The sequence below is a fragment of the Haliaeetus leucocephalus genome, unplaced genomic scaffold (assembly GCF_000737465.1).
Source record: "Haliaeetus leucocephalus isolate CR32 unplaced genomic scaffold, Haliaeetus_leucocephalus-4.0 Scaffold395, whole genome shotgun sequence".
In the NCBI taxonomy this organism is placed as follows: Eukaryota; Metazoa; Chordata; class Aves; order Accipitriformes; family Accipitridae; genus Haliaeetus; species Haliaeetus leucocephalus.
The window spans coordinates 5,588,374-5,611,845 of NW_010972831.1; the positions used below are offsets into that span (position 1 = coordinate 5,588,374).

The 23,472-nt window shown below is 46.2% G+C and overlaps 1 protein-coding gene across 1 annotated transcript in view; it reads left to right on the forward strand.

Annotated features, from left to right (window-relative positions):
• The window catches only part of VPS53 (vacuolar protein sorting 53 homolog (S. cerevisiae)), a 67,759-nt gene extending 45,027 nt beyond the window's left edge, over window positions 1-22,732 (forward strand). The window contains exons 17-22 of the mRNA XM_010573748.1: window positions 2,799-2,877; window positions 7,825-7,973; window positions 13,291-13,360; window positions 17,372-17,509; window positions 20,685-20,789; window positions 21,165-22,732. Of these exons, the coding sequence (XP_010572050.1) occupies window positions 2,799-2,877; window positions 7,825-7,973; window positions 13,291-13,360; window positions 17,372-17,509; window positions 20,685-20,789; window positions 21,165-21,335 (712 nt within the window). The 3' untranslated portion in view covers window positions 21,336-22,732. The remainder of the gene's footprint in view (window positions 1-2,798; window positions 2,878-7,824; window positions 7,974-13,290; window positions 13,361-17,371; window positions 17,510-20,684; window positions 20,790-21,164) is intronic.
• The last annotated feature ends 740 nt before the right edge of the window (window positions 22,733-23,472 follow it).

Genomic DNA, 23,472 nt, shown 5'->3' on the forward strand with positions numbered 1-23,472 from the left:
GAAACTCCCTTCCCTTTAGATATTTCTCAGACCTTTTTAAGAGTGAATCCCTGACCAAAAGCTAGGGTTGCTGTGTCCACTAAGCCAAAGCAAGCAAGGTAGCTGGGGAGTAGAAATAAAATATGCCATATGATTGGGTTTTCTTAACATGGACAAGTTGAGGGTGAGTTTTGTGTTTTCTCGTGACCTTCTCAGCACGAGCCAGCTACCTTGAGTCACTGCTCAGTTTCCACAGTGGCTGCCTCGTGAGGTGGTTGGTTGTAGGCAGCCCATATGATGTGTTTTGGAAATTGTTTAAACGTATAGTTCACATTTGCTGGTTTGGACAGCTTTAATGTTAAACTGACAAGCCTGATGTATCTTGTAACAAAGGCTTTTTAATTGACTTTCAGTCTGTTCCAGTATAGCGCTTTGTCCAGTCTTCTGTCAGTGTAAGTCATAGCTATAAACTTCTCTGGCATTTGCTCATTCAATACCAAACAAGTTGTTTCTTCTGGGATTTGATGTCTTGTTAGGCACGGTCATAAAGAAAGTGATAAAATGTTGCTGCTTACACACCCTGGAAAGTGTTTCTTCATTTGCAGAAAGGATAGTGCAGAACCACCCCAAATATGTATAAAGCGATCGACTCTGAGCAGTGGGGGGGTTACCCCTGGGGTGGCTAAGCATTTTGAGGAAATGTGGGAAAAATAATGAGCTCTTCTTGAAGCTCCACAGAAGGAAAATTATTGTCATGTAAATCCAGAAATCCATGATTCCCACTTCCCTGCCCTGTTAATCTGTTGTGAGATTATGGGCAGCATTTAGAGACCCCTTGAAGGCCTGAAGCGTTGACTTTGCTATAGTAAGCACTTGCTGTACTAGAACTATACTGCTCGTTTATGACCTCAGCTTCCCAATCTATCAGCTTCTGTGCATCTGTCAGGGATTGTATGAGGATTCATTAACTGCTGCTGAAGTACTGTTACATGCTGCCGGGGGCAAAGATTTGAAGTGGCTTCTAGCAGAGCCAGGATCCAGGCCCTCTTGGCATGTCATGATGCTTTGCATTTGCAACACGCTTCTTGCTGCACCGTTACCCCTCTACAGGAGGTATTTATTTTGAAAAGTAAATAAATAGGTTTGTCTCCCTGTTTGCAATCTTGTGGTTTTCAGGTGAGAGCACGTACTTTGTGACCCAGCTTCGGACAGACTCCCGACATGTGGAGACTAGTGATGAAGTTGCTTTTCTTCCACTGAGAGGGTTGTGTTTTGTCTTGGTGCTGAACCACAACCCTTTCCTACGAGTCACTGCCAGCAGCTGCCCTGCAGGAGTCAGCTGTGCCCAAGACACAGTTATTTCAGTCTCGCTCCTTTGGCATTGCTTGAGCTGGTGGAATCCCCCAAAGGATTAAATCCTGTAGTGCCCACCAGAAGCAGTGGCACCAGCAGAAATGGTCGCAGGCTTTTTTTATGCCAATGCAAGTTTCAGGTCATGTAAACTTGAAGCCAGTAGTCACTTCATCTCCCATGCTCATTTTTCCAACTAATTTTGGATGAGTTTGGTTTTACAAACACATTAATTGCTCTGAAGGAACAGTCTTTTACTTGGCATCTTGTTCCAGACTTTATGTGCTGGAGCCCTAGGAAAGGGAATAGACAACCTCTGTGGGTTGTGGTGAAGAACAACACTCAGATCCCAGCAGCAGAATTAAGAGTGGGTGATATTTCTCAACAAGCAGGTGGACACTTAAAAATATTTTGAACAGTGAACTCCAGAGTAGTACCCAGAACTTCACAAAGAAGATGAGGGGGAGGAAAGATGGTTTGAGGAAGCATTGGTCAGATTTCTTACAGATCTGCAATTCCCATCTGTGCTACCATCATGAGAAAGAGCAAAAGTAAAATCCAGTTCTTACATATATAATCCCAAAGTTGTAAACAGGCATCTGTGGCAGATTTAAAGTTTACACTGTTTTTAAAAACTGTACTTACTTAGTGAAACACAGTCACTTGTTAGTTCTAGCAGAAGTTGTCTGTAATGCGAGTACTGGGTTACGTGCCCTTGAGGGTGGTCTGAGTTGCTGCAGACAGTGTTTCTCGGCTGTTGTTTTAGGATCGGTTGCACCTTTATGCACATCGTATGGTGGCATCAAGTATGTCTCTAAGCAATATCATGCTGTTTAAAAAAAAAGAGGGGGGGCGGGAAGGGAAATGTGTTTGACTAATGTGTTCTTTAGTCTGGTATATGTCTCTGAGAAACTCAAACAATGGATGGCGGCAATCCTAGACATAGTGTAAATAAGACATCGGCCTTGATCTTCTCAAATGGGAGACATGTTCAGAACTCATACAGATGTACTTTTTAAAATCCTCTTTGCAAGTTTCTGTGAGTAGTAGAATATTGACTGTGAATAAGTGGAGAGATGATAAAATGTTGGTTTTATGCAGACTGGATTAAATTTGAAGCCAAATCTCAGTCTGGGCTCGATACTCAGGGGTTTCTCCTCTTCCTGATGCGAAGGTGGGGGTTACCCCATCTGACACTTTTGATCTCCAGCCCCTTCTATGTGTCAAAACAGAGACAGGTCAACTGTAAAAATGTCCCCTCTACACTAAAGCCCGTTGTGTAGCTTCCTGATGAACCGCACGCAGATCTTCCCGGCTTCTTTTCAGTACAAGTTTTAGCCATATGTATTCACAGCGTAATGCTACTGTCAGCTAGTAGATGATTTTCCTCCTTTCACAGTCAAATAAGCCAGTTCTGGCACTGTGTTGCTGAGTACTATTCTAAAACTCATGCTTGATTTTTTTTGCAGTGTAATCTCCAACAGCATACAGCTGTTAGTGCAGGACCTGGATGCAGCCTGTGACCCTGCCCTGACTGCTATGAGCAAGGTAGGGGATGGATTTGTTTCGGGAAGAGGTAGTCTTAAGATCCACGTAGAGTCCTTGTTTGCATTGATTGCTTGATTTCACTAATGACACATCCTTTTATGCTGCCTTGAGACTTATCCATCTATTGATTTCTTCTTGCTTCTTAGAGCAGCAATCGCTGTAGTTATAAATATATCCTTCACTCCAAAAACTCCTATCATTCAGATTAGAGCTTTCATTCTTTTGCAGCGTGTTAAAATACATGGATAACAAATATACTTTCTGTAAGTATCTAAGGCTTTCTCTTTCCCCTCCTAATGCCAGTGGAGCCTTTAAAATTGGGAAAACTTTTGTTAGCATGAAATTTCAAATACACCTTCTCATTTGCTATCCTCTTTGTGTTCTTTGACAAGGAGTTTTACTAGCCTGCTTGTTTGTGGCTATTAAATGGAGGTACTCAAAGGGTAATATGGAATTGAGATTGAGCCCTATTGCTTCTGTGATCCTCTCAAGGACATATGGAGCCATTCCTAGAGAGGCCCATGTGATTAGTGCTTAAGGATTTTGTTGCAGTTACACTGCTGGCTTTTATACGTTTGAAACACAGAACTGTGTTTTCTTGCCAAAGTATTGTGAAAACCCAGACTGCTTTAGACAGAGGTGAAGACAACAAAAGTGGATTGAACTATTTTTTTAATTAGAAATATTAAACATAGAGCTCCATTTTTCTAGGATCAACACACTGTCTCGCTGCCATGAATTTTAATAGCTTTCTGCTTTATGATGTATTCCAGCTGTAACTAGCCCCGCCACCCCCAGCTAATATTTGAAGTGGAATGCAGCTGGTAATAGAGCTTGTACATGTTCCAAATGAAAAGAGGATTTTTTTTTTTTCCCAGTAAAATAACACCATTGGGAAGGGCTCAGCACTTCAGGTGTTGCATGTCTGCCATGTCAGTTCCTTAGATCCCCTGAACGTACGTAGTGTAGTAGTATTTGAATCACTTAGCTCTGACTGTTTATACCCAAGTAAACCACAACCTTGAGAAAGGAGCAGCTGGTAGGCCATTTATTTTTGTCTTTGGAACACTGGTAAAATGCAGCACATGTGATGGGACTGATGATATATAAACAAGTTAAGTGTTATGAAATTAGCTAAATAAATACTTGTCACTTGTGCACACATTCCACTATTTGCATCAGACAGAGTCACTTTTATGTGTTTTTTACTAGACCTGAGTTTGGTGGAAGAGATTTTTTTCCTTCACCCTCTTCTTCCCTTTCCTTTAGGGCTGGGTTATTACTCTGACAGTCGAATAAGAAACACATATAATTATTTAAATGCAGAGTTAGTATTTGGAAGTGTAAAATTTCAGTCTATATTAAAGGAGTAAAGGCTGCGTGGCTGATCCATTCCAATTTTCCTTTACTGGGAAGGCATGTCTGACTCAAGACCCCTGCGCCATTAGGGCTCTTCCTTTGTTTAACTTCTTTTCATTTACTTCACTCTCGTGTCCTGCAAGATTGCACATCCCCAGTCCTCTGTTGGACTCTCTTGGTTTTTTTTTTTTCCTTGCAAAAATGTTTTGTAACTATAGAGGTAAATTAAGAAATACTTAAACCTCTAAATCACTTTGGCTGCAGGCCACTTTGAGAGATTTAACACAGAAAATGGCATCGTGAATATTGCTTTCAGCTGGGAATGGTGCTCAGTTTCCCTGATTCTTTACCTTGTGTATTCTGGAAGAAATGGTAAATGACAAGAAAGCCCCATATTACAAAATTTGTAGGTGATAATCTTTACTCAAACTTTACAGCAGGTGTAGAATGATTAAACACGGCTGTAGGACGGGGAGCTGGGATGTGGGGTAGGAGAGGAATTTGCCCTAAACCCCTGTTGTCATATTCTGGATAACAAAGTACTGTGAATGTGTTGTACTGATCTGTAGCAGGTGCTTAAATTGCCTGGTGTGCTTTATTTTTAATTGTTGGAATGAGGGGACTGCTAATCTGCATGGGATATTTTTGCCCCAATTAAGTTTATGGATTGCACTGGATAAGGCTTGATTTACTTGCTGAATTAAACATCGATTTATATGTAAAACTGTGCTTGTAAGTGGGGCTGGGGGACATTTTAGTGACTCATGTTGATCGCTTGCTGGTTTTTTATATTTTGCTAAAACCTTTTGGCACAGCTGCAATTTCCTACTTCTTACAACTGAGTGGACAACAGCAAGCGCTTAAACACAGAGCTTTAATAATCTCTGCAATACACACAATGAAAACCCCAAGAGCAGAGCAATCAGAGCTGCCAGCTGCTAATTAAAAGTCAGCATGAGTGCATTTTAGCCCTCAAACAAGGTGCAGCATGCAACAGCGCAAACCAAAACTCGTGTCAGAAAACAACGGAGGCAGATTCGGAGGCAGCAGTATCTGCTGCCCACAGCACCCACTGGCTTTCCTTTCCCTCTCGCCTCTTTCTGCATGAGCGACATGAGGGCAAGGGAGAAGATGCTGACCCGGCAGTTACAGATGCTCCCCTTGCCCAGTCCGGAGCTTATCATTAGGATAAGCTGGCAGTGGGACGCTACTGAGCACGGGGAGACCTGGACACCGATTCATCCTCTGTTAAATCACGAAGCAACCCCTTTTGCTAGAGACTCATGTCAGTGCTGGACATGGATGAGGGACCTGGTGGTTCCTCGTTTGGCCCTGCCACCCCACTCCCAGCTCTCTGGGGACACGGGGCCATGTGGGGACATGGGGACCCACAGCCAGGCAGACCCAGGAGCGCTCTTGAGCCCCCGCTATGCCCAGAAGGTAGTGCAGCTCTCGTTAGATGTCAAACCACCCCAGTTTTGCTCAGGGTTTCTCTCTTCTCCTCCCCTTTTTAAGAAAGCACCCTAAAATCTTGATGGTCTGGTGGTTTTGTTGTGAAAACCAGCTCTGAAGGTAGCACCAGGTCTTCAAACTCGGGTCCTGCCCTCGCAGGCAGCCGCGTCGCCCCGTGTCCTTGTGGCACGCAGGTGCCTTTCGGGTGCTGCGGGGTGCCCCGTGCGCTGGGCTTCTGCCTTTGGCCAGCGAGTGCAAAGCCTCGCCGCTCCTGTTCTTTGGGCTCATTTTCAGCTTGTGTATGTAAACTATGTGGATATCGCAAGAAAAACATAGGACAAGGGAAAAAGAAGAATAAATTTAAAATGACAGGAACAAAGCTTTACCAGAAGAGTTAGGCTCATATTTCTTTTGATTACTTTTCAGTATGTGTACTATGTCTTTCATTGCAGCTACTGGGGGTTTTTTTTGGTTGAAACACACCCACATACACACACAAAGGACTATTTTTACTGTTCAAGCTTTAAAAGTTTGGTTATAAAGTATTGTTTTTGGAATGAAGACCAACAAAATGAAAGAGCTACTGTTCTATTGTTGTTGCAATAATTCAACACAGCAGTCCCTTCCCACTTTCTGGCTCTTCCCACTATATGGGGATGGTCTGTTGGTTGAGGATCGTTGTCTATCGAGAAGGGCCAGCACTGGGAATGTGTGAGTCCCTCAGAGAAACAGGCACAAAGTATCTTTTTTGGATATGACAAGTACCATGAGGAGTAGAAAAGCAGTTGTCTCTTGAGCAATCTTCCAAGTGAAAATAAGACGGAATGAAAACCTGTAGAGCAGGTAATGAGAGAGAGATCCTTTCTAGCTACCCAGGTGATCTGAGATGAGCAGGTTGGGATTTTGTTTGGTTGGTTTAAATGAAGACAGCTTTGGTAGGACACGTGTAGACTCTCTCAGACACTGTGGTTTTGCAAAGAATTTGGCTTCTCTTGCCCATCAAGTCACTTAGGCTGCATGTTGTTTGGATGGAATTGAATCAGCTTGGTTGCAGTGAACAAAGTAGCTGTAATTAAATTAAAACCAGGAATAAAAAACAACATTCAAAATCCAGAACTTGAGAAAACAAGTTTGAGGACAAACACCTCCTCAAAAGAAAAAGCTCATCTTCCACATGTGCCCTGTTTCCTATCCTCATTTCATATCTGTTTTCCTCCTGTTTCATCTTAAGCATGAGGAGCAGCATCTCTAAACAGTTGGAGCACATTGCAGAGTGCGTAGTGTCTGAACAGTAGCATGGCTAAGAGTGCTTTTTTCGGATGCTCATGTTCCTGAGTGAGACTTTGTTATATACATGGATGCTTGGCCAGGCCTTACCCAATTACCTCTTCCCCCCCCCCATGACTTATACTGTGTACTCCCTGTGTACTGCAAATAAGGCTCAGAGAAAGTCAAGGGAGTCTCACATCTGGCTCACAGGGGCTATTCTCTTGCATTTCTGCTGACGGTAAATGAAAACAAAATGGGAGGTTGAGTAACTCTTCTTGTTTTGTATTTTTTTACATGTATTTGGGATGAGCTGAAGCTGGCATCCTAGCTTGTACACCAGAAGCGTTTTCAGTGTGAGCTACGCTGGTGTAGAGTGCGTTGGACTTCAAGACTATTTCTACCTCTTCCATCTATCTGTCATCAGTCTCACCAGTATTAAAGTCTTGGCTGCCATACAGGAATCCAGACTTTGCAAGCTTGCAGATATTTTTCTCAAATGCCTGTAATCAGAATTTATAGGGGCACTTCATCCCAGCAAACTGGAAACTGTTAAATATCAAGGCAGTCTGGCATGCTCCAAAAGCTTTTTTAATCCTACTGGTCCCCATTTGTGTAGGTTACCGGTCACAGTCTCTCTCTGCTCTGGTGCAGAAAGGGCCGCGCTCGGTTTTCTTTGTATCTTGTGGAAGGGTTTTGCTCAATCAGTATAGTGACGAAGAACTTGACCTTGGTGGTGAATTGCAGAGGCAGTCTCTTGATGATTCCATAGAGATCTTTTGACAGGAAGTTTGTACGGTTTTCCTTACCTATTGCTTGAATCTTAATGAATTAAGCAGTCTTTTTGGTTGTTTTTTCCCCTTTGTGCAGATGCAGTGGCAGAACGTGGAACACGTTGGTGACCAGAGTCCTTATGTCACCTCAGTGATTCTCCACATTAAACAGAATGTCCCCATCATCCGTGACAATCTGGCCTCCACGAGAAAGTATTTCACTCAGTTCTGTATAAAATTTGCAAAGTAAGTTACCAACATGGCACAGAGTTTATCGAGGTCTCTGGTTCTCACTAGTCTGTTTGTGCATGATAATCTATTTGCTTTCTAGTGTGCAGCATCAGTGGCTGTTAGTGTCTGGGTCAAGACCCTCTCCATCCAAGGAGACCGCAGAGGGAGGTGGGGTAGGGCAGCAAACACCAGCAGCTGCTGGCAAGGTTAAAAGATTTTTCAATTTCATGTCTGAAGTTTCCTGCTGAGGCAGCTTTTCTCAGGTATTTGTATTGATTGGTTCCTCTTTATGTGCCTAAACCACCCCATAAACTTTTGTGATGATCACTGTCTACTGTTTGCCAAGTACAGAAAGTTTTGGGTTGGACATCTTTAAAAAACTTTGAATGTCTGAATGTAGACATGACTCTTGCTATGGGAACCTTTTTTCCTTCCAGTGATAAGAGGCTGCAGTGCTTCCAGGTACTGAGAAATTTAGTGCATAATTTGCCTCAAAATAACTTTTCTAATAGCTGTAGCACTGTTGTAAGGAGGGCATGTGTGATGAGTATATTCTACCTTCAGAGTCTAAAAGCTGATTTTTTGTGCAAAAATAATTCAGTAAGGAGGGGAAATATACATTCAGATTTTGGGGGATATTACGAGTGTCTTCCTGGCAAGTCACTTGAGCAGCATGAAAGAACTGGAAGATGAGACGGAAATGCCCCTTGCCTCTGGATTCAGGGTTGAGGGTGCAGCTCTCCAGCATCTCTTGGGACATCCAAATTTGGAAGTGATGTGTCTGAAACAAAAATGCAGTTCTTTGGGAAGATAATTTGAACCCTTCCCTGTTTGCCTGTGGCCAGCTGAGCTTTGCATGCCAATGCCCCAAGAAAAACCCTCAGGAGGACTCTGCTAATTGTAGCTGCTGCTTTTGGTGTTGCATGTGACTATGCTGGTAGACTTGGAGCAGTACCATGCATATCATGTGTCACTCTAAAATACCTTAACGTTTCATTCATCTGTAATAAGCTAATCATCCTGAAATAAACTGTATGGCCTGGCAGTTACTGTGTGGGTTTGAGACTGGAGCTTCAGCTCCTGCTTGAGCAGGGAAGGATGCAGCAGGCTCTCCTGAGAACTGTTAGGTTTCGCAACAGGGAGGCTGGCCTGAGAGTTTCATTCCCCCTTTCTATCTCAGGGTACTCATTAGTTTGCATTAAGGAGCAGTTACTGATAAATCATATTATGACGTCGCCCATAATCACTGTTTGAAATGCTATCTTGGTGAAAATTTATTGCATTTAAGCCTTCTATGTGGTTACGCTTGAATTTTATATTGCTAACATGGTGATAAATAAAACCCCCCATTTACTCAGCTGTTCACAGCATACTCTTAATACCTCAGCTTAGTTGCCTCCCTTTTAACTTTATTGCTAAGCACATACCAAGTAAACTCCAGATAAAATACCCAGCTCTCACGTTTGAGAAAAGTTCACATCTAAGCTGAGTGCCTTCATCACAGCTTGTTCCATAGAAGAGCACAGAAACCTGCAAAACTGCTGCTCCACTTCAAAACGTTTTTTAAGACAAGTACAGCTCTGATCTACAGCATATTAAAATTAAGACACAGTCCTCAATTCACTGTTCCGTGGATCAGGCGTAGAAGTGAAATTTGGTTCCTGAAGATTGTTTTTGTCAGATCATATTTAGAGTCCTTCTGTACAACATGGTTTTAAGGCAAACTAGCCCAGTGGTAAGGGTGCACTGGTCTACTTAAAATGCTTAACGACATTTTAATGCGTACAAACATTTGTATTTTTGAAGCTCTGAATTCTTATGGAATATGCTGGCCTGCCCAGTATAAATGCCTGGCCTTTTGTGTGTTCCACAACGCTGAAAATCCTTTTAACAGGCATTGCGCTTCTCCGTATGTTAATGCCTGTATCTTTTTGAACTGCCAGCCACTTCTCAGCATTAATGGATTGTATAAAGTGCTAGTGTTGAGTTACAGGACCACAGGGGAGAAGGCATCTAAAGTCACTAAATTTAAAACTGAGGGATCTGAGCCAAGTCTGGAAGAAGAAAAATGGCCATCAGAAATTGCATCAATCCTCTAACCTAATTTGTCATATTTGCTTTGTTTTGACCAAAATGCAACCCTCACTCCCTTGAAACAGTGAGAAGCAGCCAGCTTTCCAGGAGGCACTCGCAGGCAGGGTGAGGGGCTCTGTTCTCACTGCACCTCGATCCTTATCCTTTGAAATCAAAAACCGCAGCAGCGAATCCATGGCTGCTATGCCGGGATGTGTTTGGGAAGTCTGTGACCTGACCTTAATGAGGAAGAGATTAGAACCGAGAGACAGGAAAAACAAACAGCTCTCCCCCTCGCCAGAAAAGCGGCTCGTCCATCATGGACAGCCACGCGTGGTGGGTAACTGCAGCAGGCGTCCTCCCAGTCACTCTGGCCTTTGCATCGTGTTTTCAGCAGAGGAGTTAGGTGGAAGAAGATCATGGTGAAGAAGCTTCTGGAGGTTTTGAAGCAACGGGCTGAGCTAAGCCTGGGCAAGCCTGCAAGGGCTGGTCACCGCCTCGGAGGGCAGCATAAAGCAAAACTCTTCTCAGCTGCAGTGACTCAGTGACACCAGGATGCTTTGAATGATGTCCTGCAGTAGCTCATCTCCCATCAGACAGACAGACTGTGGTTGCACCTCTGTCTGCCTTGCTTAGCAAGGCACTGTGTTTGATGCATCATCAGTGCAGGGGATTAGGAAAACACAGGCTTTGGCAGAGCCATTCCCGTTGGAGGGGAGCCTCTCAGATGCTGTGGTTTCTGTGCTTTAGGTTCCTAATCCATCTTGCACTGCTTTGTTGTCACACTGGGGACTTGTCTGCTTCTATGGAGCGTTTGCTGGATTCAGTTTTATAGCTGAAACTGTAAATGAATTCTGGCATCCAATCTAGCTCTGTGGATGTGCAGGGAGTAGAGGCATTTAGAGTACAAAATCTCGTGCAGAGCATTACCGTTGAATACGCACGTATTATTCGCATCAGGATTGCCTGGTGTGTGCTAGGAGAGCCAAGCACTGAGTCCAGCCTAGGCAAGAGACTCAAGTGGATTTTTCAGTTAAGTGCAACTGCCCTTGATGGTCTCTGCTAGTCTGAAAAAAAAAAAAGGCAAAAAAAACCCAGAGCAGCCCTTGGATCTTACGGTTTGTCTTGTCTGTCCTGCTGGAGTTGAGAAGCTGTTTCCAATAAGGCAGCATGAAATAACAGGCATGTGGGGATGGAAGGTCGCTTTACCCTTCTGCATTGATTGTGGGTGGCCATCCTAAGGGGCCTGGGAATTGTTTCATGCAAGACAGAATGCCGTCTATGGGAGACCATGTGGTTATATAGAAGATTAAAAAAAAAAAAAAAAGAGGGGAGGGGGTCCTTTGGCTGCCTGTCTGCCACCCTGCAGAAAGAAAGGCTCGCCCTGTTTCTCATACACAACATGAGCATTAGCACCGTGCCTGACCTTACAGAGGGAGGGAGAGTTGGACCTACGTGCAAGATCAAAGGTACAATTAATCTCTTGCACTCTTCCGCTTGTAGCAAGCTGCTGTATCCAAAGCTGCTACCGATTGATCATTTTATAGGATCACCTAAGCTCCAGCTGTGCTTGGCACTCTCCGTTTGCCCTCTGTGAATTAGTTATACACCTGAAAAATGGACTTCTAAAACAGATAAGTTAATCTCTGCTGTAATGCTGTTGTGCCTGAGGAGACGGGACTTGTTTTCCTCCTCTTATTTATATTTTGTTGCCAAGGTTGTTTCTCTGGTGGCCAAATTCAAAGCTATTTGGGGCAGCCCAGTAGCTGGTTCTTAATAGTAGTTTGAAATTGTTCTCCCTGACACCTCTCCAGGAAAAGATGATTCACTGAGAGAGGTCGTGGCTGTGTCTGAGGGAAGGGGAAGGGAAGGAGCCTTCTCTTGGAAGGACTCTTCCTTGAACCGTTTCTTTCAATTTGCTCAGCAGCTTGGCATGCTCTGTGCCTGAGTTATGTTTTTGTCATTCTTCCATGAGAAAGGGCAAAAAATAAATGTGCTGGCTTGGAAAACAGGTGGCAGGACAAACAAGATGCTATCCATGCTCCTTGCTTCTTGGGAAGGAAACAAATAGCTTGACAGATGCAAGGGGGAAACCACGCTGAATTTAGATCATCACCATAAACAGTGCTTCATTCAAAAAGGACAGAAATCAGACCGACTTACATGAACTTAGGACAGAGCCATTAAAATCTAAGACCTGCCACCAGGTCATGGACAAGGTCCTGGAAACGTGAGCTTTGTAGGCATTCAGCCAAAGAAGGCTCTGTGAAAGAAGCAGAGTACATTAAAAACAAGGCAGCAGGAGGAAGACAAGACTATGAGTGGTGTGGTCCTGAGAGACGGAGTCTGTGTTGCTCATGCTGGCCCCTCTCCTTGCGTTCAGCTCCTGAGTTTTCCTGGTGCTGCAGCTCAGTAGGGTAGGTGGGGCAGGATCTGGTCTTGCAGGTGCTCAGCCAGTGCTTCTGCTAGAAGGGAGCATCTGCTTCTCACTGAAGAGTGAGTGAAACTACCACGAAGCCTAAAATCAAGAAGCAAAAAGCTAAGACCAAAGCTGATGCTCTGGAGTAAGTTGTCCAAGGTGGCGAATATTGGGCTTCCGTCTGCCAATTTCTCCCTGGTTGAGCGTATGTAACTTAGTAACTTTTCTGAGTCTGAAGTCCACATTAGTAAAATAGGGTAATGGTGTTTTCCTTTTCACAAAACTTTTTCTTGTCTTGATTGTGTTGGCTAGAAGCTTTCTGGAAGAGTGCCTTTCTGTGTGAATGTCCAGGGCCCAGCAGACCTCCAGCCTTGGCTGGACCTCAAGTTCAGCGTGTAATATGCGTGTTATGGAATTACTTGTATGCAGTAAAATGTACGTTCTGGATACAATCAGGATATTTCCATTCCATGAATAGCTATACTAATCCTGGCATGTTGGGTTTTTTATTACGGACAATAGTTTGTTTGCTTGTTCTTGACCTTGTACTGTAATACTTCATATATAGTTTATAGCAATTTATTTACATAGGGTATGTGTGCAACTTCTCAATTAACTTTGAGATCAGTGTGGATTAAAGCAAAAGAATTGTACCTAGGGTTTGGGGGTTTATTTATTTAGTATACTTAATGTGTCTGGAATCAGCTTGAGAACCAGGCACTTAAAGTGTCTTTGTGGAAAGCCATCCTGGTTTGGTTTTGCATGCTTTGTTACCACAGAAGACTGAATGACTCCAAATACTCACATGTAATTGTGTCATTTTGTATCTCTTCTCTGCAGCTCCTTCATTCCCAAGTTCATTAACCATCTCTTCAAGTGCAAACCTATTAGCATGGTGGGCGCAGAACAGGTAAGAAGTAGTTGTATTGGCTGTCATATTTTATGACTTTTGGGTTCAAGAAGTCAAGGCAGTTTTTGGTAGAAAGGGGCAGAGAGCTGAGTTATGTGTCCTGAATTCTGGTGCAGCTGAGGCAACAGGGATCCACTCTGGTACAGGGCAGAGTGGAAGCAGGTTTACACGGATCCTGCCACAGTTGAACCGGTCGTGAGAGAGGGGTCCTAGGCACCTTCCCAAGCAGAGGAGCTTTTACTTTGCCAGTCAAAGTAACAATAGCACAGGAACAGCAAACCTCTTGCGCACCTGTCTAAAGTGTCACGATGAGATTGTTTTCAGTGTGCTCACACAAAGGAAAAGAAGTGCTTGTGGCAGAAACTATTGCAAGAAGCTCCCGCATCCTTCTCAGAAAGACTGTTGTTTTTCTGTCCCATCCTTTCTCAAATTTCCCTCTGCTGCTACTCTGCCTTCTCCTGGAGTTAAACTCAAGCCTATGGCCTCTCTGCTCAGAACAGTTGGGGCATGGTCAACCCGAAGTTGCTGGATGAGATGTGCTTCCCCTTTCCTCTCCTTCAAGAAGTTCCAGGGTGGAGGGTGGGCAGTGAAGAGGGCCTGTGCGGTAATGGCTTTAATCCGTTATTCATACATGTGTCTGCTCCTTAAAAGGAGTTGATGTAGGAAGCATTATTTGGAGGGGAAGTGAGACAACAGGAAAACTTTACCAAAAAAACCCAACAAGAAGCCCAACCCAAAAGCCCAGGTGTCCAGGGAGTTTCTCACCTCAGGTAGTTTAAACACCAATACTTTTTTTTGTTTTTCTTTAGTAAGTGTTGAATGTAAAACACACACAGTGCTTGGTCTCACATGACAACGTGTATGCCAAGAGCAGGTTGATTCCTACGCGTTCCCCACGCAGTGCTCAGCACCACGCTCCCGCGGTGGCGGCGTGCCAGCTCTCAAGCAGAGCAATGCCGGATCCTCCCAGGGACTGTGCTCACTGCTCCCAGGTGCTGGCTCCTTCCTCTCTGAGGAAACGAAGCCGTGGGAGCCCAAGGGCTCCTCCGCAGCCTGATGGCAGTTTTGCTAGAGCCTGCATCCTGGCTGAGTTCCAGCGAGTGCAAATAGATGTTTGCCTCCTTCGGTTTGCCTGCTAGTTATAGATGGCTGCTGTCTGCCTCTCCTCGGAGCTGTGTGGGAAGGATGGGGTTGTGGAGGCATAATGCAGTCCTTTCTCTATTCTGTCCCAAAAAATTGCTAAATGGAGGCCCTGGGTTTGGTGGGAGTTTTGAATCTCGCTAGGCAAGTGATGCTGCAGTGCCTGAAGACAGGACAGTTTCTCTCCTGCGTAAATGCCTTCCAGGCCTTGCTTCCTCAGGCATTGCAAAGATGCCGAAACACTGCTGCATGGTGGGGAAGAGCCATCCCCACCTCTGCGACTCCGTAACTGAGACCCAGGGAAGTGATGACCCAACATCTAGGTCAGGACTCCCCAGCTTTCTCCCAGGAACCTGCCTCCCTGTTGCACTTTGAGAGCTGTAGATACCGCAAGACAGTGAGATACAGTCTTTGGGAAGGAAGGACGGTGAATTATTGCCGCTTGAATTAACATATGCATTTCTGTTGAAACACTGCCCCTTGACAGGAGCCCCTGTCCCCGAGTTGGACGTGGGTGGGCAGCACAGGGTATTTATTTATTGCCTTGAGACCATGGGTGGAGCTGCAGGGCTGTCACCCTCCGTCTCCCACCCCTGCCTGTGGGCTGGGACCCTGCTACTCTGCGAGAATGAGGTTTTGATTTCAGCTGTCCCCTGCATATACAGCAGCTCCTGATGGGCTAATTTAAAAAAAAAAAAAAAGCAGAATTGTCCCTAATGGGACTGCTGTGAACTTCAAATCAGTGCCATAAAAGCTGCTTGGGTTTTAGGCATCAAAGATGGGTTCTGAGCAGTGTGTGTCTGCAAAATGAAACAGGAGCTTTACATCAAAACCTTCCTCTTTCTTAATGGAAAGCAAATGAGTGAAGCACGGTTCCTGTTCATCTTATGCGATGAGCAAGAACCTCAGAGTGATTAAATGAAATCTTTTTTTAAATAAGTGTCTAAAGTGATTAACCGGTTGCCAGCAGTGGGCTTCTGTCTAATGTTAAAAGGTTTTAATATTACTGTATTGGAATAACAGGCCCAATTTGCTTCTTTAAAGCAGACTGGGAAGGTTTTTAGCCTGATTCCCAATGAATATGTGTCATAAGTGGGACATACCTTCCTGGGGTTAGATGTACAGAGGTCTTCAGAAGTTGATCTCTGTCTCTGCAGCATATAGGTCCTCAATTGCCTTAGCATCTTTTGAACAGCCCCCTCATCACCCACCTGCATCTTTCCACACCAGTTTCTCTCCTCTGGTGCAAATGTCGTTGCGGAATGTGCTTTCCTGGCCTTCCTGGTCCTAAACACAGCTTTTCTTGCTGTTTGCTAGTAATCATGTTTGAAATCTGGACACTTGGGCAGTGTTTACAGAGGTGTTCAGTGTGGGGAATGAGTGACTATGGGGTTTCACTTTTTGTGTTTGTCTCTCTGACTTAACAATTCTCCATCTCAGCAAGCTTTGGCAGTGAGTTAGCAATGCCAGGGACCTGGAATGGATAATGGGAGGAAATAGAGTGAGGGGACAGAGCCTGCGAGTGCTGCATCTGCGGGAAAAGCTGCAGAGTGCGCAAAACTCCTATTAGACATGCGAGAGTTTACATGGGAAAGACGTGAATTCCCCAACCGTGGAAAAATCTTCCGTCTATGGGATCCCTCGTAGACATGCAGAAATCCAGCTATGACAGCCTGAGCCGACATCAGGCTCCAGCAGCTCCAGGGTGCACAGAGCTGCTCATTTGTGCTGTGGTTTCCTGGCTTCCCAGGACGAGATTGGTGGCATCGGTTGATCTCATGCAAACCATGAAACAGACAGCAAACAGCAATGATACGCTGCTGCAGATAACAGGGTCCAGATTTGAACTGGCATGACCCATCACCCCTCCTCCTTGGCTCAGTCCTTTGTATTTGACCTGAATTCCCACATGTGCTGAAAGCCATAAATGTTCATATTTTTCACGGTGACTGCTGGGGGTTCTGCAGTGCCCGTAACGTTCTGTGTTGCTCCAGAAGAACAAGCCTCCACCTGCTCCTGAGAGCCCTTTTGCAGGAAATGCGGTGAGTGTGCCGACAGCCCAGCAGGCTTTCATACTCACTGCTGTGTAAATAAATTGTGCTCCTCTTCTTCTAGATTGATTTCAGATTTCTGGCCTTCACTGATCTTCTCCAACCTCCTCAAACATATCTCATGCAACCAGAAGTGTGCAGTATTTGGGGTAATTTTGCTCTAGGAAACCCCTAACCCCCACAGCATTTTGTCTTCAGACAGCGCTTGTCTGTCTGGGCTAAATTTTGTGGCTGCTGTTTGCTGCTTATTTAGCTGCTGGTCTAGTAAAAAAACAATATACAGGCTGTGAGTTTCAGTGTACCAGCGAGCACAGGATATTGAGCAGTTCTCAGTGTAGCTGTATTTGTTGCAGTTTTCTTTTTAAAGAAAAAAAAAAAAAGAAGTGGTTGAGTAAATGCAGAAGACCTGACATAATGGGTGGCTGGGTGCAGGAGGAAGCATGGTGTTAATTCATTTGACCTCAGTATCTAAATAACGATACGGCTACAGGTAATCGAGATTGTTTCACTTTATACTGTCAAGGGGAAGAGGACTGGAAATCCATGCCTTATGTGCCAGATGTTGAGCTGCCATAAGTCGTTTCAAGTCAGCAGAGCAGTGCTCTGTTAAAATCAATGAACGGTGCTGCCATGTAGCCACGGGTGATTGTGTCTCCTTGAAGTGTCATTACGTGGGTCAGTCCCTCCTGTTCCTGCAGTCCAATTACCAGGACTTTTTCCAATGTGGGAAGTGTTAAACTTTTAAGGATGTTGGATTATAGCAGCTAATGGAGGTTGGTAAAAGGGACCTGAATAACAGGTTGTGATTTAACTATTGCAGCTGCTGCTGGACACTCACTCTCTGAAGATGGTTCTCCTGGATCTGCCCTCCATTGGGTCCCAAGTGGTGAGGAAGGCTCCTGCCAGCTACACAAAGATAGTGGTGAAAGGCATGACTCGGGCTGAAATGATCCTGAAGGTAACTCAAGACTTTTGATAACCTGCCAGCCAGACTGCTGGACTGGGAATCGGAGCGAGCGAATTCCAGGGGGCCCTTCCTTTGAATGTGGCAATCTGCAATTGCACATGAACGTATGCGAGCTTGTCCGGGTGCGCTGCCAGCTGTTCTACAGAACTGGCTTCTTCGCCTTGGTTTTGCCCCCACTCTCTTTTAACATCGCATTTGAGTTTTCATCCTCATTTTTCAAGGTAACCAAGGGCTCAAGTTCTGCTTACTAGGAGAGTTGGGGCACCAGATTCCCTCAGGAGCTTGTGAAAATCAGAGCTAGCATCCATAAGTGTCTGCTGCAGGGCAAACCTTCCAGTTCAGGTTACTCCAGGCCTTTGTGCAGACTCCATCACGCAGGGGAGCCAAGCCGTGCTTGAGTCACCTGTTTACTGTCTAGTGTAACAGCCAGTGCAAACATGTCTGGGTTACTGTATTCACTAGAGTCCTTTTTCTTTTTCCAGAGCTGGTGCCTGGAAAATGACCCAAAAGCAGTGTGTTGTCTTCATATAAAGTAACAAGCAAAGCAATCTCCCCTTCCCCGCTCTTGCTGGAGTAAGAAGTTAGGTTTGATCCCAGGAGAAGCAATGGGAGCAATGCAGTTGTACCTTCCTGAGCGGTGGGATTGTCCCCTGCTCACCTGCAATGCTGTGAAGATGTTCTTGTGAGTGAATTAGCGGGACCTGGGGTCAGGCAGGACAGGCAGCTGCCAGCCAGAGCCTCCTGCAAACCTCAGCCAAGGCAAGGAGGGGGTGCAGAGGCCGGGCTCTCCATGCTTGCCTGCTGCTCAGTGTGGCTTTGCTCCCATGCCCAAGGTAATGTCACGGCTGAGTTTGCGTTCCGAATTCAGAAATTAGTTCTGCAATTCCCTGCTTTTGGAGTAAGGTGAATGAGATGTTAGTAGATATGTTAAAGGAAGTCTAAATTTTCTTAGAAATGGCCTGAAGAAAAATACCCTAGTACTGCTAACAGAGGAGCAGGGAGGATTGGTGCCCGTTGCATACAGAAACAGGTCTTTCCGTGGAGCTTATATGTAAATCAGAAAAGTAATGTTGTTAATTTGTCTACCCTTAACATCACATTGGCTTCATCGGGAGCAGTATAGGAAGTGCCTCGGGCAGGGAGTGCAGGCTGTGGAGTGCTGCTGGTCCGCAGGCTGCGCAGTAGCAGTGTGACTGCTTTTTCAGACATCCCGTGCTTACCCTGCTGCTGCATAAAGCACTTCTGCTGGCCCCAAGTGAGGGCTCCATGTCAGTGTAACTAGAAATTCAACAGCGATATGCTTATGGCGCTCAGTGCTCCACAAAGCTGTTTTACAAAATAAGGCCCCGTGTAATTGGCGGATGATGGGGCTGAAAGGTTGGCTGGGGCAGGTTTGCTGATCGTAGTGACTGAATAGATCACCCTGAGTCTAGGTAACCCTACACACAGCATTTGGGGCTGGTGTCAGCAACCATCTCTGGGGTTTGGGAGAGGAAAAAATGGCTCTTGGAAGTGCCTGCTCCCGCTGGACCACCAGTATTTCTGTAGGAAGATTTCCTTGCAGGAGCCCAGAGCTTGACTGGTCATCTCTGGCTGTTCTGTTTGCCTTGTGGGTTGTCTCTTTTTATCAGTGCTCAGACTCCCTCAGCTGTTTCCAAATTGTACATTAAAGAGTCTTTTCCCTAAGAGCTGTTTCACCCCATCAGAAGTACAGGCCACTACACTCCTCCTCAGTGTTTTCAGGGCTCTCCTACCTACTACCAAGATGATTCAGAAGCGATGCCTCTGTTGCATACAACAATACCACCATACAGTAGTGTGCCCAGGCTTATACTGGTGCAGCTAATTCAGTAGGAGTATCATTGAGCCCATAGATGGCACAAAGAAATTCATTCAGCTAAGCCCTACAAAGCACAGATGCAAGCGGGGAGGAGGGCGTCAGGGTGCACACATCCCACAGAGCTGTTTCCTTTCTCCTTTGGCTACACTGTCTGAAGTTCCAGCTTTTCATCTTGGCAGAAGATTTTTACAAGGGCTGTAAATTAAGGATTTATAAGTGTATACATGGCTATGATGTTTCATTGGTCTGAAGTGCAGGGAAAGAAAGAAATGTCTTGGTGACAGAATACAGTGTGGGGTGAGCTGGGTCAATGGAAACATATGGAAATGTTTTCAGAGACAGGGAAGAGTCTGGTCCTGTGCTGTTTCTGCCCTGCGTGCAGGCACACGTTCACACACACACACATTCACACGCACACACGCACTTCCCCAGAAAGATGGGTTTGCTGCCCACCATTATCAAAAATGTGTTCTCTATGGAGCTCGCTGCTTACGTAAGGAAAATATAACAATAAGTAATCATTTTTCCAGCTTCTAGGCTATTTTAATTTTTTTTCCTGACTTCACCATTGCTGGGACTAAGAGGGTGGGAGCTCCGGGGCAGATGTCAGCAGGGGGTTCGCACACTGCATCCCACTCTCTCCAGAGAAGCGTACAAGAGGAGCTGCACCCAAAGGACAGAGCAGCTGCGTGTGGCACTGCTCACCCATCAGGTTACGTGTCAGAAGCGGGAGGACTGCACAGCAGATTGCTCTGACCCACGCTGTGCTGGGGACGCAGGGAGTGACTGCGGAGTGTTGTCAGATTCCCCTGTGACACGCTGCCTCTGCCCTGCCTCCGGGCAGGAGGGAGCGAGAGGGATGCACAACCAAAGTGAGGGTTTGGACTGTGTCCCAGCTGCCTGATCTGTTGGGGACTTTCTAAGCGTCCCCCTTACCACCAGCACTGCCTTTCTTCCCCACGTGACTCGCCCAGCTAGTCTTCCCCATGCAACAAGATTAAAATCTTGAGCTTTGACAATTCCCAGTGCCTGCCAGCCCACAGGCGTACAGACAAAGTTCTGCTGCTCTTTGAAACGTGATACACAGCCCCTTGGGTCCGAGCACCACTGCTGTGCAGAAAGAGACCCTGTCCTTCTCCCTGCTCCTTACTTCTCTTCACTCGCCTCTACCTCTCAGTTAGTAGCAGCATGTACAGCCTCTTCCTTGTTCCTTAAGCATTTTATTTTAGGAGAGGCCAGCCCTGCTGTCACTCGTGTGCCTGAGTTGACTGAGCACTGGCTTTAACTCATAGAATTTGTCTGATCTCTTTTTTCTTGTCTTGGCAGGTGGTTATGGCTCCTCACGAGCCCCCGGTTGTGTTTGTCGACAATTACATCAAGCTCCTTGCTGACTGCAGCACTGACACTTTCCAGAAGATACTAGACATGAAGGTTAGAACCTGTCCCACAGGGTTTCTGCTTGTCTGCTAGTGCTGCATTGAGATTGTTGGTGACTTTTCAGTAGAAACATAGGGGTTTGGGAACGGGAAAAGCACTCTAAGGCAAGTGTATCCTCTGTACTCTGAAAGTGTGTAGAGTTGCTACTGAAGAACAACTTTTCAGTTCACTTTGCATGCTCATACCTGCTCTGGCTCTTGGGGCTGAGTTCAGTTATCTCGGAATCATCCAGAGGTCTACATACAGCTCTTGGTGGGTGAACAAAAGGTTGGGGTTTGAAATGGGCTCTCCCGCAGCTATTCTCATGCATGCCCGCTCCCGGATCAATGAAGTCTAACTGTCTTGCTTCACTGTTCTTTGCTCCCGCAGGGCCTGAAGAGGAGTGAACAAAGCAGCATGCTGGACCTCTTCCGCCAGCGCCTCCCGGCTCCCCCCTCCGGAGTGGAGAACACCGGCTCCCTCTCGCTGAGCGCTCCTACGCCCGAGCAGGAGTCCTCTCGGATACGGAAACTGGAGAAACTCATCAAAAAAAGACTCTAAGTGAGCAGAAGTAAACTCTGTTGCTCAGGACTAGCTGCAGTGACTGGGAGCAAAGCTCTCCAGACTTATGATTTACAGTATGCTGCTGAAAAATCTGTGTTCCATCACTCCCATGCCCTGTGATCTCTTAACCATCATATACCGTGATACTGCATCTCCATTCAGACCAAGGGAGAGTTTGACCAAGGTGTTTGCCCTTAGACAGCTTAGCAGGAGTGAAACCCAGGACGTTGCTGGGTCCATGTGGTGGAGAAAATAGAGGTACCTGGAAGTCAGCAGCTACAAAAACAGTTTAGGTGGATTCAGAGAATATCTAGCTGTGATGCACTTGGTGTCCCAGCCTTCAGCCTGGCTGAGCTCCTGCTGCAGCACTGAGGATTTTGCCTGAGAGTTCTGTGTTACTGTTCACTCCCTGTTGCGCAGCTGTTCCTGTTTCATTATTTATTTGAGGGGGACACACCAACCCCAAACCATCACCACCACCACCAAAAAAACCCCAACCCTTTAACAGCTGGAATCCAGGCATCTGCAGCTCCACTGAATTAATGAGATGCCCAGGAGAGAACCCCAAAGCAGATTTCTCCCCTGCTCGCACAACAGGCATGCAGAAACCACCAGTAAAACAGCAAGGCAACTCCTTTTCGGAACAGGAGGAAAGGCCTGACTGAATGCCTTCTGCACCTTGGCAAACCTCCTGCCAACAAGCTGGCAGCCTCTGTCGCTGTTACAGCTTAAAGGCCAAACCCTAGACATCTGCGGAGCCCATCTCCAGCCGCTTGTTATTTCTCCTGCGTGTGCTGGACTTGCCTGCTGTCCCCAGTGGGAGTTCCCATCCCGCATCTCATCCTCTCTCCACAAAGGGCCGTTCATGGAGCAAGCGTCAAACAGCACCAGCCCCTCGTTCTTATGCCAGCCGGCGTGTCCCAAGCAGGGGTGTGCCCCTTTGGCACCTTCGCTGCCCTGCGAGGAGAGATGCTGGAAACATTGGCTTTAACAGGGAGCCTGGGCCTCTTCCCAGGACGGGACGCTTACAGCAGCCTCAGACTTCAAGGGCCTTCCTCTCCTCCTCCTCCTCCTCCTCTGAGCTTCAGTTTGCACCAGTGCAGAGAGGAGGAGAACCAGAGGTGAAATATTTTGGATAACCCAGGTCCCCCTTCCCAGGAGGCCAGCTCCTGCTGGCACCCAGCCACAAAGCCAGCGTGGAGCAGGGTCGGGGTCAGTGGACGTCTGCGCCCTGCCCGTTGTGTGAGCTCCCCCGAGGAGTCTCCGTGCAGGGAGACATCGCCTTGTCATTAACAATGCTGAATTTCTTCCACTACTCTACCCTTTTTGGGGGACTTTGAAGGCATGTGCCCAACTGTGAACAACTGAATCCCTTATGGGTTTAGGGGCAGATCGACCAGTTGTGCCTGCTTTATTTTAACTCAAGCTTCACTTGCATGTGCAGGAAAAAGAAGTCCTGTACCAGTTTGGCAGGTGAGGAGCGATCATGGTGTCAGATGCCTTCTTGGGAGGGTCATGCTCCTCACCAGGTCAAGTTTGGGCCATAGGACTATATTTATTAGGGGCTGTGCTTGTTAGGGATTGTAGTACTCGTCGCTGTGCATCTGGGAGAAGGGATCAGACATGCTCCAGGAAAATGAGCTCCATCCCAGAGCTTCACAGAGGCTGGGAAGGAAGGAGGTGAAATGAGAAATCCCTGAGTGAGGCAGAACCTGGGCTCACACTGTCTGCCTGTTTGTGCTTCAGCACTGTCCCCTCTTGGGCGCAGGCTGCTCCCCTTCCCTCTCCTTAGCCCCGTGGCTGTGGGAGGGCAAATTTGGTGCCTGGTTGGTAAAATCCTGTTCTCCCTTTGCACAGCCGGCAGGTGAGCCTGTGCTTGAACACACAGGAGTTAATCACAGGATTCAAGCAGAAAGAATAAATCTGTAGAGATGAAATCCTCACTGGTCGGGTTTTCTAATGCTGCTCAGACCAACCTGCAGCTGCAGCGAGGTGTGCACTAACAGATACGCTAGCCACCAGCTCTTTAGGATGTATTTTCAGGGCTCCCCAGGCTTGGGCCCTGGCTGTGGTGTTGCGGGTGCTCAGCTGCAGAGAGTGGTAGTGGTGATGTCTGTTGCAGAGCAGCAGTAAC